At 30.5% G+C, this 16,949-nt stretch overlaps 1 protein-coding gene across 21 annotated transcripts in view; it reads right to left on the bottom strand.

Moving 5' to 3' along the window:
- Nucleotides 1–16,949, bottom strand: part of LOC100883744 (CUGBP Elav-like family member 1-A) — a 1,238,863-nt gene that overhangs the window by 410,392 nt on the left and 811,522 nt on the right. For 19 of the 21 annotated variants that reach the window (XM_076532024.1, XM_076532022.1, XM_076532021.1 and 16 more), the window contains one exon: nt 8,045–8,214. In XM_076532024.1, coding sequence (XP_076388139.1) covers nt 8,045–8,214 — 170 coding nt within the window. Of the gene's footprint in view, nt 1–8,044; nt 8,215–8,910; nt 9,054–11,685; nt 12,235–16,949 lie in introns of those variants that run through there. The other 2 variants (XM_076532041.1, XM_076532039.1) reach the window with 2 other exon arrangements.

Genomic DNA, 16,949 nt, shown 5'->3' with positions numbered 1-16,949 from the left:
TGTAGAGATGACTTTTACGGCCAATACTGATTTTATACTTTTACAGGCGTAAAGGCTTCAATCTAAATAAAATATTTAGAACTTTTGGAAACATTGGGATTTTTTAAGAAACTAAGAAAACAGAATTAAATTAAATTCTTTTTAACAATATTGGCCATAAAAGTCTATGTTCCTTGATGATTATAACCGCGTCACGCTCATACATGCTTACAATAATTATTCAGAAATCAATTAACGGCATATGAAGAGGTATAAAATGTCTAAAATATTCTAAAAGATTGTAAAAATAATGATATTTTTAATAAAAATGCTGATTGTCCCTCATCACAGAAGGTGATTTTAAATTATATATCTAATAAACATTGCAACAAACAACAAATTCCAAAAACACGTATCCTCTATTTTTGTCCATAGTTTACGTACACGAAATTGCAAAAAATAGATCAACATTTAGTGCAAAAATTTAAACAAAAATTATAAATTTTCAAAATATTATTAAAAAAATAAAGTTTATTGAAATTTTTTTACCCACAAAAGTTCCCTATTTAAAGACCAACAAGTTACAAAAATAAAAATCCAGTTATCTTCTTTAATTCCGGAGATATTTCCAAAAATATGATTTCAACCTCCAACTTCGCGGGCTATTTTCACCCCTTCAATGCGAACGATGGCCGACAAAAAAAATACATGTCAAATATTTTTTTGAGAGCTATCTTTCACATAAGTTTCGTTAAAATCGGTGTGTTCCGGTTCGATATATTTCCTTGTAAGTTTTATATATAATACTTTTGAACATTATTCCAAGTAATGTAAATGTTCCAAGTACATATTGTCCCACATTGTATAGTTAAATGTAGATTTTATTTTACATATCCTGCATGACACATTTGTTCTGCTGGCTTCAGATATGCGCAAATAAAATGCATATTCTGTGTATACGTAACATGCATATTTAACAACAAATGTAACAATGCCATATTTGCGTAAAAAAGTACATTTTATTAATCGTCGATTTCTCATTTGATAATAACGTTTATAAATATCATATAATTATCTGTACCTGAATCAAGAGCGCAATCAAAATCATCGAGCAGTTAAAAGCTCTCTGCTCTGATCACGAAATAAAAATGTCAACAAAGTTTGAAGAGATTCTCGAGAGAAATTCAAATTTTAATACCACGTTATAAATTGCTGTTATTTTGAGAAGCAGTTCGAGAGCTAAAAAGTTTGAATCGCACTGGAGCGATCTTTTATCGTAAATAAATTCTCGTTAATTGATAACTATCATGAATTCACAGTTTACAATTTTGAAAAAACTATGGTAATTTACTGCAATTCAAACTCTATAGCAATTTAAAAAATTAATTGTAGGAGTAGTTGTCATGTGTGTTAAAAGTAGAAGTTCTATGTTTATTACGGATAGAAAAAGAATATGACAATTTAGTCTGTGAAAATTTATGATTTAAGGATTAGAAAATTTGGCAATTTAGGGAGAATTTTGAGTTATGCGGATTTGAGGACTTCAAAGTTGTAGAATTTGAATTGTTATACAATTATGAATTTGGATATTTTGGGTTTTAAGGATTCGGGGATTTGCAAATGTAGGAATTTGGAAAGGCGCGATCTGGAAACTGGAGAATTCGGAGGTTCAGGAATATGGGGAGTTTGCGATCAGGAAATTGTAGAATTTCAAGATTTGGGGAATTAGAAAGTTTGTGATCTGGAAACTGTAGAATTTGGGATTTTAAGAATTTGGGGAGCTGGTGTTCTGAAAATTGTAGAATTTAAGAATTGTAATCTAGAAATTATAGAATTTGGTTATCTAGGAATTTGGAACACAAGTGATATAGAAATCATAGAATTTTAAAATATGGAGTTTTGGAGATTTAGGAACTTGACAAGTTAATGACCCAGAAATTTTAGAATTTTGTGGAATTTACGCATTTGACAAATTTGGACTTAAATATTTGGACACTTAATGATCTAGAAATTGTGGAATATAGAGATTTGGGGAGGAAGTAATCTGGAAATTATAAAATTCGGTCTTTGCAAGATTTGGGTATTTGGGAATTTTGAAAGTTGACATTGGTCACTGCAGAATTTAGCACATATTATTTAAGTATTTAAGAATCGGAAATTTAAGAACTCTGAAATATGGAAATTACAAATTTGAAAATCTGTAGATTTAAATATTTACAAATTGGGAATTTGAAAAATTCGATCTTGTGAAATTTGGGAATGCAGGAATTTAGAGATTCAAAAATTGAGGCATATGAGAATTTTTAAATTTTGAAAATCGGAAATGTGAAAATGTAAGAATGTGGTAAGTTGGTTATTTAGAAATCTGAAGAATTAGAAATTTAACTATTTAAAAACTTCAAGGTTGATAAATTTAGAAATATAACTTCAAAATTTGAAAGTTTTATAAATCTAAAAATTTGGTAGTCTGGAATTATAAAAATTTAAGAAGTTCCAAGCATCTCGTGATGCACGAATCTGATCAACCGTAACACTTGCTTGCTAAATTACAGTCATAAAAGCCTCATCTGAATAACAATACAATCCTGCTATCCTTCGTGTATATCCCACATATTTCATAGCCCGTCATTTTCTTACATATGTATGTATTTCTTTCGTGCTCTGACATAACTCTACTTATCACCTTTTGTTTAATGGAACTGAACAAATGCGACGAAGGAAAGGAATGACCGGAAGCATTCAAATGTAATAAGGACACTGTGATTCATCATCCGCAAAGTTTCTGAAATCGTTCGATTTGTCCACCTCGGACAGTGGAATTATTTTATTCTGGAATTATGCCCGTGGTGCGCAACTGCACCGAAGGCTGCTTTAATCTCGCTGTACAATCGTGTCGCAACGTTTTATCGCCCTTCCTGCCATCGTAAATGCCGTCCATTTTCCGACCTCTTTCTCTCTTTCCACATCCATTCGCGCTTGTTATACAGACCAGTTTCAACGCCAACAGTGCCGCAAAAGTTCCGGTACCTCCGTTCATCATTTTTTTTTCCTAGCTGATTGTGAAAATCGATTTTTTCGGCTTTGTTGCGCACACACGACCTTTAAACCGATAAAGATCTTATCGATAAGGACTCGTGATCGTAAGTGGCTTTGATGGCGGCGCGTGTTGTTCGACACTTGATTTCGATGGTTCTTTTCGCCATCGATTTGCTAAAAAAACGAACCTGTTAAAGTTTAAACGGATCGAGGTATACCGCGCGGTTCATACGTTGCGGCTGTTTCACATGATATGAAATATAACAGAATTAAATAAAATGAAACGTTTTTAAATACGGCATCATTTGACGTTTATTCTGCTTCGAATGTGGACGTGAATAATATTAGATTAACTTTTAAGTGAATCATCTTTTACTTTTCAACGGAACGGTACATTTCATTACTTTTTATAAAAAAATATTTATGCAGTTAGATTTAAAATACTTTCATTTCATTCTTCTAATATTGTATTTGAATCTACGCACTCTTGAAAGTTTTATTGAGCATGTTTATTTTTATGCACCACATTATAATAGTATAGAAAAAATTAGAATATATGTATACTAGATTAATTCATTTTTGATCTTATTGTTACTTTTATGTAATAGTTAGAAAAGTAAGTAGACAATTTCGTTTAAAAATAAAAAGCAGAGTTAAAGAAATTACTGTAGATTTTCGTTTACAAATACAAAATGGAAGTAAAAAAATAAATATAAAGTTTAAAATTGTAAAGTAGGTTATAGCAGTTAGGTTGTAACACAGAAAACAATAGATAAGTTTTTTCCGTAAATTTTTTTGCAAGATTCAAAATGTGTTCAAACAAAAACTGATCAGTACGCGATTATTAATAAAAATAAGAAAATAATATTCACGCAGCTACTGTTGCTTTTTCTTTAACAATTATTCTCTCTTAAGGGGAATGTACTTAAATAACATTCAGATTAATTCAACGGTAGACAAAAGTACCTTGAGTAACGTGTTGACAGAATCATTTTTCATGTCCCAAGAACTGATTAATGCGTTGATAAGTTATTAAAGTGATAAGTACTTTTCTTTGATATTCTTTTTATCTAATATACAATAAGTACAATATTCACTAGGTGAATGTAATTAATAATAATTGCAAATCGTGTGTAATGTCAGATACTTCTACAACCTACAGCAGATCCTAGCATTTTTCGACTTCAGAAATAAAGCATGTGTTTACCATGTAGTTTTTTCTCAAGTTGTTCCTCTCAAAAACATAAAGCAGACAACTTTTGGGTCTCAAGGTACTCCAAATCAGAAATTACTTCCTCAACTAACAATTACTTCATAAATTATTTCCTCTATATCTGAAGGAGTTAAAGTGGCTCCTCTCAACACTAGTATATTGATGCAAACACCTAAATTATATCGAATTATCGCAGAACCAGTTCACAATAAATACGAATAACCTTCTGTATTTCTTCCTTACAGTTCTTAACATTATAAGACTTTAAAAGAATTAGTTCATTTCAATTAATTAAACTCATACACATTTTGTCTTTGAAATAAGATTTTTAAGTTTCGACTGTCCTTCAGATCTAGAAGAATAAATAAATTTTCAAATTTACTAATTCTTAAATTGCCAAATGCCTAAATTCCGTAATCCCAAAATTACTAAATTTCAAAATTTTCGAATATTTAAATCCATAAATTCTTAAATTACACAATTTCTAAACTGCAAAATTGGTCGGTTCTCAAACCTCCAAATATCTGAACTCTCGCATTTCTGAATTTAGCCTTATGCCTTATGAATTCCCAAATTATCGTATCCCTAAATTCTCAAATTCTAAAGTTCTAAAGTTCTACACTCTAAAATTACTAACATTCTAAAGCTCCACATTCCTAAGTTCCAAAACTCGCAGATTTTTAAATTTCTAAACTCCAATTTTCCCAAATCCCAAATTCCCAAGTCTCAAAATTTCCAAACTCTCAAATGTCGAAACGTATAAATTCTCAAATATTTAAGAGTTTGAATTTTCAAATACTTAAAACATTTAAATTTTCAAATTTTCTATCTCACAAATGTTTGAAAGTTTCGAACCCTACTTTTTCATATTTGTATGTTGTTCAATTTCCAAAGTTTAGTATTCCAATTTAGTGTCCCACCAATTGAGAGCTACGAATACTACTAAACGTATCAAAGAAAATATTCAACGGAGAATTTTTCTATGAAGAACTCTAGATGGTGGAAGGTTTAAAAACAGAAGCTTCAGGACAATTCAATTTTGTCCGATTATCGAGAACGGCGTAGTTAATAGAAGTGCGAAAAGATTAAAGTATCCCGTGCGGGTTAATGAAAATTCGGCTCGTTATTCAATATTCCGACGCGTTTAATTGCCGGAATGGTAAAAAGAATCACGTAATTAAATTAACGCGGCCTTCATTCAACGTGCTCGTGATTCAATCGAAATACACGTTTAATCAACGCGTAGATACATGCATACAATACTAGAATAACTGTACGTCATTTTATCAGACGATCTTGAAACGAAGAAGTACGAAAAAAGAGTATTTTATCTTTCAGAAGAAAATTTTCACTGCTTTTAACTCTTTGGAACACAAAGTTACTATCACTTGTAAGTAAAAAGGAATTATAATTTATTCATATAAAAGGTACTTTTTCAAATAAAAAGTTGTAAGCAATTACAAATTTTTCGAAACGATAAAAATAAAAGTTGAAGTCATGCAATTTGATCATAAGTTATTCTTATATTATGTTATATTATATTTCTTCTCTATATCATTTTTATTTTTTCATTTAAACTTTAATTTCTATTCTCATTGTTCTAAGTGGTCTAAATATGTAAGACATGTTTAACCTTTTTCTCCTGCATTATATTTTTTTTTCTATAAAAGGACTTACTCTGTAAATACATGAATTAATTAATAAAATATCAGTTTGTGTGAAACAGTGTCTCCTTATTTGTCGATAGTAAATGTATTTATGTATCATGTATCATATTTATCACCTGTTTCTGACAGATTATTAGAAGCGGGACAAAACTCATGAATATCGTATCGGGATACACCCTATATAACATTTCGATAAAGTGCAGTATGTGCAGAACGAAAGTCGATAGGGTTCCCTAGGGGACATATTCACGTTGGCGAAAAGATTCTTGTGTTGACTATAAACGTGTAGATAAAAAATTTAAGTAATGCATAAAAATTCAGAGCTGTTAAGATGAATTTTGAAAAAATTAAACACATCATTTAATTATTAAATGTCATATTTAATATTTAAGAGGAAATTAAAAAATATTAATGAACGTTAAATTAAATTTTCCCGTGTAAATATTAACACTTTAACGACCGCACGTCTACGCAGTCAAACGTCGCCAGGGGCCGGCAGTATTTTTAAAGAATTAATTTAAAAGAACTTTATTAAATTCACGAAAAAGTTAACATAAAACAAAAAACGATAACAATTTAACAACAAATTTAATATTTCGTAGAGCGCCGACATTTGCTCCATAATTTACATGGTACACCACTGTAGTGTAAAATGTAAAATTAAAAATAGGCAATAATTACCTAAAATCAAAGACGTAGCGATGAAATACGAAGCCAATAGCAATATCCACACTTGTTTACTTTCATAAATTATCACACAGAAAGTGTGGCACTGGACAACAACCTTCGGCGGTAGCATCACACACATGTTGTGTGAGCGGTCGTTAACGGTTGTTCCGGCTATCACACACGTGTTGTGTGAGCGGTCGTTAAAGTGTTAATATATTTTTAAAATACACATGTATGTGTAGAAGCATGCAAACGGGTATAAGTTACACATATAATGTTACACGTATACATAATTGATTATACATTATGATGAATATACATATATGTATTCATTGTATGTCGAAATTTGAGAAGTTGAAATTTTGAAAATTGTCATGCAAGGAATTTAGCACTTTCGAAATTTGGAAACTTGATAATACAACTATATGAAAATTTGGTAATTTGGAAGACCTTAAATAAAAAAATTAGAAAATTTGGAAATTCAGGAATCCAGAAATTTGAGAATTTAAAAATCTGGCAATTGGACAATTTGAGAATTTGGAAATTTGACTATTTGAAAATCTGGAAGTTTGGCAATTTGAAAATTTCTAAATTTTGAAATTTAAGAATATTAAAATATGAAAAATTGAGAATTTTAGAATCAAAAAATTTCAGAATCTAAAAACTTAGCAATTTGAGAATTAGAAAATTTAAGAACTTAAAAGTTTAAAAAATTATAGGCTAAATTATTGTAAATTAAGATTTAGAAATTTGAAAATTTCGAAGTCTAGAAATTTGGGAATTTCACAATTTGCAATTTTGACAATTTTAAAAATTTAGAAATTTGCAAATTTAAGAGCTTTTGAATTTCAGAATTAAGAACTTAAAAATCTGACAATTTCGAAACCTAGAAACTTTTTAATTTAAATTTAAGAATTTGACAATTTGTAAATCCAGAAATTTGGAAATTTAAAAATATAGATATTTAGGATCTTCAGAATAAACAGTAGTACCATTTTCTTCGAAATTTCTAAATATAGAATTTTACATATAGTCTTGATACGAAACATATTCTACACAACCTCGTGCCGACTATAAAGTGATTTTGCACAGAGAATTGTTTCATAAATCTTCCTCAGATTGAACATAATGTTAAATTTATTAACGTAAATATTAAACAATAAATTATGTTTGTTATTCACAAATAAGTCATTATTTTATTAAAAAATAATGAATACTTAAAAATTTATCATTCAACAAGTATATGACTTATGAATTTATGATTTAACAAATTTTGAAACTCATACTCTGTATGAAACTTACTAAAACTTTTACATTATGAATAATATTTCTTATTGCACCCAAGGCTAGTATCTAGTTTGTAGATACTGCGTCGTTGTATCGGTTTATCGACTATCTCGAAGCAGTTGTTTAATAGTCACCACGAGAATAGGTGATTCATGAATACATAAAGCGAGGTTATTGCCGTTTCAACACTTACCTCTATGACTTCCGGTGATCTTATCCCGTAAGATGTTTATCTGATGCACACGGCCAAACTCTTCGAACAGTTTCCTTAGGTCATTTTCATCCATGTCATGTGGCACCTGACCCACGAACATTTTTATGTTGTCAGGATCCGGTTGTTCCACACTATTATTGTTCATTATGCTAAAACATACCAACAGAATTTTATGACAAAAACGGTTTCTACAAAATTTTAATAAATTATGCGTATATGTTTAAAATAGCATATACTGTTGTTTTAATCAACACATCGGCATACAATGAATATAGATTGACATGAAACTGTAAAAAAAGGTGTAATACTGTTATGTATAGTCAGATAGTTGATCTTTCTAGTAGTATTAACCTTAGATGTATGAACATTTAATGAACACTTATATTTACATTGACACTAAATTATTAAAGTAAATAAATGATGGATAATATGTAAACTAGATAAATAATTACATAAAAATCGATGCATTTCAAGAAAAATACATTGAAATGATACAAATTATTGAATGAATTAACACAGTTATTTCTGACATTGTTTCAATCCCTGGTAATACGAAATTTGCGAGAAAAATGTCGAGAAATTATTGATAATAAGTCTGGACAGATTACTTGACAATTATTTGCATTATGAAGTAAAATATTACTTCATAATTATTTATATTTGGGAGTAAAATATTACTTTATAATTATTTGCATTGTACAGCAAAATGTCACATTATAATTATTTATATTTTAAAATAAAATATTACTTCATAACTATTTCATCTTAAAACATTATTATTTTATTTCTAGACGTAATTTAATTAAAAAAAAGACATAACTAATCCAATATGTTTTGACACTAACATTACTATGTTCATTAAAAGATACTAGGGAGCTGTGCCCCCTGGCCGCTTCGTAGCCCAACCCCCCAATGCACTTCGCGCCTATTTCGTGTGAATGCGCTGCTAAATTGACATGGTGGGTGGACCGTGGACTGTGGAATGTAGAGGTTTGCGTTAGGCGTGACAACATTACGCTATGATTTTATACTATTGAGCACAATATGACCGTGACAGATGTAACCTAACCTAACCTAACCTAACCATAACAGCGCTACGCGTAACACCGTTACGTTATGATTTTATATTATAGAGTATGATTGTACGAAACTGAAAGTAATGAAAAATGAAACTGCAAACGATTCTACCTTTCTTAATTCAATACAAGAATAAAAAAATGTATTGTTGATGTGGGAATTGAAATTGCTTTCGTGGTTTGGGGATGAATTATGAATTTCACTTGAGACGTTAGTATAAAAAAGTTTCTAAAGATGAGACCGATTACTGTAAAGCACGTTTTCTTCATAAAAATAAAAATAATCAGCGAACAAGTAGTCTGTCATTTAGTTGACAAACTAGTCAAATTCGATGCTCAAAACAATTAAAATTTCTGATACTCAAAGTAGCGAACCGAAATAGTATTTCAAAAAGGTATTTATTTTAAATGAATATGAATTTTGATACTACGCACACGCAGGACGAATACTCGAAAGCATGATACATGCTTATAAAGTCGTCGGATTAACAAACATTTTTATCTAGCCAAGCGTACTCGAAATCGGCTTGTAACGATATTCGTTTTAAGAGGTCTGTGCGCTCACGCGCAGATCTCATTACGAGGACGATGAAAGCGCTTAAGCGTTCGATCTGAGTACAGCGGCACGAAATGGAAAAAAAAAAAATTGAAGCAAATGTGTCTCATCTGAACCATGTTTCTGCCTGTATTCAGTGACGAGCTCGTAACAAGTTGAACCATCGCTTCGTCTCCAATTATTATTTCTAGTACCGCTCGTCATACGCTGAATAACACCCAGGGAATTGAATAGGGTAGACCGTGGTCGAAATTAACAAGTTAAATATTTTAAAATATACTGCAGACCCTTATGCAGATATTGATGATGGGACGGAAATTGACAACTGAATTGGTATTTTGAAGGAAGCGGAGACCAGCAAACGAAATGCGATGCAAATAATATCTTGGAACCTTGCCTCCGATAAAAGGAATGGTCTACTAAAGTAAAATCAGTACAGAATTTAGGTAAAAATAAATATGTTGAACAATGATAATTTAGATTCTTATATAATGAAAATTGAAATAAGATGTGAAAAAGTGTACCTAAATAAAATCATAGGAAAAGAGTACGATAGAATAGTATACGTTATAGAAGTGTATACAGAAAATAGTTTGATTAAAAGAGTTATATAAAATTTATAAAAGAATGTAATAAAATTGACTTGCCCTGTTCAATTTAATTTTGAAAAAAAACAACATTTCGATGAATTTGATTAAAACATTTTTTTAGACAACTGGAGTATCACAATATGTTTTTATAAAATATAATAAAAATAAAAAAACATCGTGCCTTATTCTAATTAAAATCTTTATTTTTTCACTATCAGTCCAAAAATAATTAATATAAAAACGTAAAATTTAAAGGTTTAATCTGTTGTTGCATTTAATTTTTTAGGTACTTTATTTGATTCTTTGAAAATGTACACCTGTATACTTAATTATTTTTTGGTGATAGCGAATATATTCGACCAAAATAAAGTAAAACTGAAATTACCGAAATTAAAAATATTTCTATACGGAATAATTAAACGTTCGGAATACGAATATTAGAAATGAAAAACTTCATTTGCTTTTAGAGAAGAGGATTCACTATGCTATTTACATTTAATTTAATTCTTTGAAGTACCAAATAATTTGTACTTTGAAGTACGAAGTACGAAATAATTATTGAGAATATTTATATAAATAGATCATATAATTGTATTATTATTAATATTTCTATTGTGATATTTTGTTCACCTATTTTATATAAGAGCTAAATCTGTTAACTTCTGGAAAAAAAAGATTATAGTTTAATCTACATAAAGATAGAGACATTGTCATTGTGAGTATGCATTAGAGCTTTAAAACAAGCTATCAAAAGGATATCCGATTTTAAAGCTCATTATAAAAAAGGCAAACATTAAATTATGGATTGTATATACATAGTTGGAACGAAATTCGTGAAGTTTGTTTTTGATATAATGAACATTTTACTTTTAGCATAATTAATCGGTCTTCCATCTTAATTAGAACAAGTAGTTCAAAGTTTAATGTTTTCAAAATATTCTTATTTCTTTAACGGAATAAAGAAGAAAAAGGAAAATAATTAGAATTCCGTATATAAAATATTTTAGAAAATGAGTATTGCATTTTAATACACATAAATTACCGCTGGAGAAATAGTGGACAGAAAATCTGCATAAAAATGGATAAAGAAAAATTACGACCGTAACAACATGAAGTGGAAAAGAAAGAACTTTCACGATTGTAAGAGTGCAACATGGAAAAGAAAGAATTGTCAGATTGTATAAACATAAAAAGGAAAAGAAAGAATTGTCAGAATTGTATAGACATAAAAAGAGAAAAAAAGAATTGTAAGATTGTATAAACATAAAAAGGGAAAGAAAAAATTGTCAGAATTGTGTAGACACAAAAAGAGGAAGAAACAATTGTCAGGACAGTAAAAATATAAGAAAATGGGAACGAAAGAAACGACGGTAAAAATATAAATCTGTGAATATTTACCAATTTCATGGGGCAATAAAGATAATAATGATTTTAAGAGGGATTTCTCGAAAATGCGGGTGTTTAGAGAGCAAATCGTTAATTAACACTCGCGCCGATCGAATAATAGCCGCACAGCGAACACCAAAGCCAAAGGCTAAACCGCGAAAAACAAAATTACCGAAGCTTCGGTGTCGCGGTATTCTGGGCCATTATACCGAACGATACCGGATAATGAACACAAATAGGAAACAAAATTATCAACGCCGCTGTCGTTTCAACTTTATCTCATTAATTATTATGCACTTAACGTTACAACAGAGTGGCGCAGCTGCCGTGCTTCGCCAAGCAACTTTTGCCTTCCGTAGTTGCATGCCTCACGACCGACGATGACTTTTAAACTTTCGAGATTTATAGTCGCGGCTTGGGAGCGAGACAAGAAAGACCTGGCCGAGACAGCAAGTTGAGGGGGTGGCAAGAGACTTTGTTGGTGTCAAACCAACGAACCGACTCACTATTTTAACGACGAACTTTATACAAGCGCGATTTTACAGCGCAACAAACTACCGTGTCCTTTAGCGGGAAACATCGGAGTAATATAATAAGTAAATTATTAGGCTACCAGAAATGAAATTATTCCAAAAATAGAAAGACATAATTTCCTAATTGAAATTATTGCAAAATGTGGCATTAAAAATTGAAACTTAACACTTGTAGGGAGGTTTCTGAATAACAACTAAGTCTTTATAGTCAGGAGGTATCTATATTTTAAAAGTTATCTCTCGAACGAGGAACGGTGACAGACTGGCTTTCCCTCAACTGGTGCAGAATAAGGAAAGCTCTTTCACAAAAGGCACACGTGACCCCGGTCAAAGTGGTCTGTCCGTCACCCCCATACAGTCCGGGACAGGCCCACCACCTAGGCCCTAAGTAACTGCTAGTGCCACAGTCCAACCATCTACACACTATTTCTACCAAGTAATATCAAAAGACACTTGTCAAATTTTAACTTAAAATTGTTTTCTTAGTTGAATCATTTCCCCACTATTAACTCTTTGACTTTTCAATACAATAGTTGTTAAATTAATTCAGCTATATCATTTTATTTCTACTTATATACTTACTTCTACTATGAAGTGTCTTTTGACACCTTAATAATTTCATGACAGTGTCTGATTTTAGACCATTTTATATATAAATATCAACACTATTTTGCAGCATCATATCAATTATAATCAGATTAGAAAATCCCGATTTCAGTTATAAAGGAAAATACAAAAGTTACGGCATAATTTTGATATTTACTTATTTCCCGCCATGTTTTGTTATAGTGTACAACGCTATATTTATATTTTGTAGATTGATGAATTAAGTTAGAATTTACAACCTGATTAAATAATAAAAGTACATCAATGTATCTATAAATATATTCCTCAAATTATCTACATTGAACTGATGATTTGAAATCCCAACAGCTTTGGCAATTATTTGCATTCAAACAAAACGGTGTCAAAAACACTTTTTGGTCGAAATAGGTATACGTAAAATCATAGTAGAAATAGTGTCAACATTTGACGAGAAAGACTAAATAATAGAGGAAGTGGGCTGAATACGAGCTACTTTTGTTTCAGGAGAGATACCCAAGCTTGTTAAATATTTTTAACATTGTAACGCTTTAAGGTATGTTTAAAATGTGTGCTCTATAATATAGACTTAAAATAAGTTAAACAAAAGTAACATTTGCCATACATTATGTATTTAAAATGAAAGTTGAAATGTTCATTTTTAAAATAGTCTAAATAGCCGTTACTCTTAAAATGCCCTAAAAGAAAATGTTCAGGTTGAAATTTTTCAAATAAATATAAATTCTAATATAATAATAACATTTACAATGTCCATAATTACAATCTATTAATTTACAGTGGCTATATATCTATACTTTCCAACACTTGCACAAGCATATAGTACAGTCAACTAGATATAATATAAAACACTATTACAATCAACGTTCTTTTCGTTCCAACTTCTTCTTTCATTTTGCTACACATACTTTCATTTATGTGAAGTGATGAAAATAACCCTTAAAGTTGGGGTTGAAAAAGCTATTTTCGCAAATATCTCGGGAACTATTAGACCTGGACAAAAAATTCGAAATGCAAATTTTTCTGTTTTAGAAGACCAATAATATGGCGCAAGTGGATTTTTGAAAAGTTTATTTGTTTAAAAAATATGTTACAAAATAATATTATTTTGTAAATTTTTTAAATAAAACGCTGAACTATTTTGTCAAATCTCACACATATAAACTATGGGTCCAAAATAAAATACAGTTAAATTGGAATTTTTAATTTCTTTCATGCAAAAAATATTACTATGGTTCGAGTTATACGTAGATTTTATACCTTCCGTTCTGTGCACGACTGATTTCTATGTATAATATTCTGGAAATCGGATTATATCACATTTTTTATACTCACTTATTTAAAAAAAGAATTTGAAGGTTCAGAGATACCTCTATAAAACACAGGGTCCCAGTCAGATATCCCGTTTGTTCCGCACGTACTGGTGGTAATATTCTAATATACGGAAGATCTAAACGCGTAAATTATTGTGTGAAGTGTAATATCTTTATGATAATTTAGAGTACGTTCAATTAAAAAAGTTATATCTGTCCGTTAAAAAATGCTGCATGATTGTAAAAAATATAGTAACTCTGAAAATATCTTATCCTTTTATAATTTCGAAAATTATGATTTTTATTTTGAAATGATCTTCGGAACTATTATATGTAAACGGTAGTAAATATAAAAAATTTAATGAGGTTATGTATTACAAAATTGAAACGGATTCTTCTTTAAACTACAACAGTATTTAAAGTTCTCTTCTAAACTATTGTACAACTCCAATGAATTATTTAAGCTAGTTCCTAAAACTGTATGAAATAAGCGATACTTTTACAACTGTCGTTTTAAATGAACATAAAATTGAATATTACAGAAATTTTTTTCTGCCTTAAAGTAATTATATTTTAATATATCTAAAAGAGAGTAAAGATGACTTTTTACAATATTAATACGTACATAAAGCTTCATTATTCCGTCAATGAAATGTAATTGCACTCACAAAGTCCCAGGCAGATATAAAACCACCGCCAACTTTTAGTGTAGACCGTAAATTTCAAACTTTATATCCTTCATTTTTTCCACACCGTAAAATGTCTACTGGATTCGAATATATTAAAAAATTACTTTGTTTCAATATTCCGTTACATTATCTTCATAACATTTCGTTAATTTTATTATTCGTTTACCGTCTATTTCATTTCAATTTAAATAATTATTTCATATTGCAGCATATTCTTTATTGTACAAAAAAATACGTACATTATTAATTGGCACTTGATGGCGTATCGTTTTTTTAACCGACTTCGAAAAAGGAGGAGGTTACTCAATTCGATCAGTTTTTTTTTTTTTTTCCCCCTCTATGTATGTTCGCCGATTACGCCTAGCTGGATCGGCCGATCGGAATGAAACCTTTTGCATCTGGTAGGTTCTGACTCCCTATTGGTACCATTATCAAAAAATTTTTCATTTTTTAATTTCAAAGTGTTGTTGCAAAAAAACCGGCAACTTTTGATATAAACTTTTCTCGATTTTAGTGCGCTTTTAATATCTTATCACAGACATGATTCTGAACAATTTTGTTCATATACAAATTTCGCGGAAAGCTTTTGTTTTCGAGATATTAGCGAAAATTGTTGTTAACTTTTGAAACCAACTTCGAACGATTTTAATGTCCTTCTAATACGTTATTAGTGGCATGATTCTGAACGAGTTTTTCCTTATGCATAATTGACGGAAAACTCTAGTTTTCGTGATATTAGCGAAAAAACTATTGTTATTAATATTAGTGGAACGCCCCGCGCTATGCACGGGAAAGACAAGAAAGGGCAATTACAATGCTCTGTACCAAAACACTAAACTAAGCTTTACCGCTCTGACACGCGACTTATACAGCAAGATGAGTTCACGTTGACGTTGGTGTATTATTCCCATTGATTGATCGTTCTAAAAATGCATCAATTTGATTTGTTAGAAAATTTGTTGCGCAGGATCTGCTATTATTTTACGGATACTTTGACCCTTGCGCAGTTCTAAACCGTAAGAGATACACATGCGCAGTAAATTTTTACAAAGAAAGTTAACAATGAACAAATGGATGAAGAACCCTCAATCATGATGTAATTTATTTGTACTTGTCCCTGAAAGAGTGTCCCTTTTTTTTCTATGCATGTTCGCGGGTTTTTTCCTAGGTGGCTGGTCCGATCGGAACAAAGCCTTTCGCATCTTGTAGAGTCTGACTCCCCATTGGTACCATTACCAAAAATTTTTTCATTTTTTAGTTGCAAAGGATTATTGTTGCAAAAAAAATTGAAAAACGAATATCCATGTTGTCTTTTATTTAATTATGTTCATGGCATTTACGCAGACAAAAAAAAAGGCCGGAAGAACTGTCTCACAGTATCCTGCACAATTCTCCCCATTCCACTAAAAAGCGTGAAATAAAATAATTTTAAGAAAAAAAATACGCCGACTTCGAAATGCATTAAAAAGTATAAAATAATTTCTATTTCCTAATGAAGTAATTTCTATTTCTTTGAATCATACAATTACGTCACAGATATGAATTAAACTTATTTACTCGTTAGGTAGTATATTAAATACATTTCAACTTTTTCGGAGATGGCGCAAAATTAAAAATACCTCAGTAAACGTTCCTGCCAATAACCAGTTGATTGTGCTATGGCATATTGGAAATTAATAAATCCTGAGAAAGAATACGTACCATTATAGATATATCTGGTAATATACGTGACGTAAATGTAACGACTGCATCTTCATTTTGCAACGTTTCTGATATAAATGAAATTGAATCGACTTCGCTCGCATATGGAAGCCATGGATCTAAGAACCTATAAACGGAGCCCACAACGCGGGAATTACCAAAGTGGCAGATAGGCTCTATCTTTATAGAATATGCGGCGATCGAGTCTTTCCGTCGTATACTCTATGAATCTAGATAGACCATAGTTACATTCTATACGCACTAACACCTACTTCGCGGCGTGCTGTCGAGTACTATGTATAAAAAAAAATAGCTATACAAGCTTTGCCTATGTTCGGCTGTCCAAAGGTTGACATGTTCAAGAAAATCTTTTAATTTTGCGCCGTCTCCGAAAAGGTTGAAATGTATTTAATATAATACCTAACGAGTAAATAGGTTTC

The sequence above is a fragment of the Megachile rotundata genome, chromosome 5 (genome assembly GCF_050947335.1).
Source record: "Megachile rotundata isolate GNS110a chromosome 5, iyMegRotu1, whole genome shotgun sequence".
NCBI lineage: Eukaryota > Metazoa > Arthropoda > Insecta > Hymenoptera > Megachilidae > Megachile > Megachile rotundata.
The sequence above is the reverse complement of the archived record's forward strand: the minus strand, read 5'-3'. Positions and strand labels throughout refer to the sequence as shown.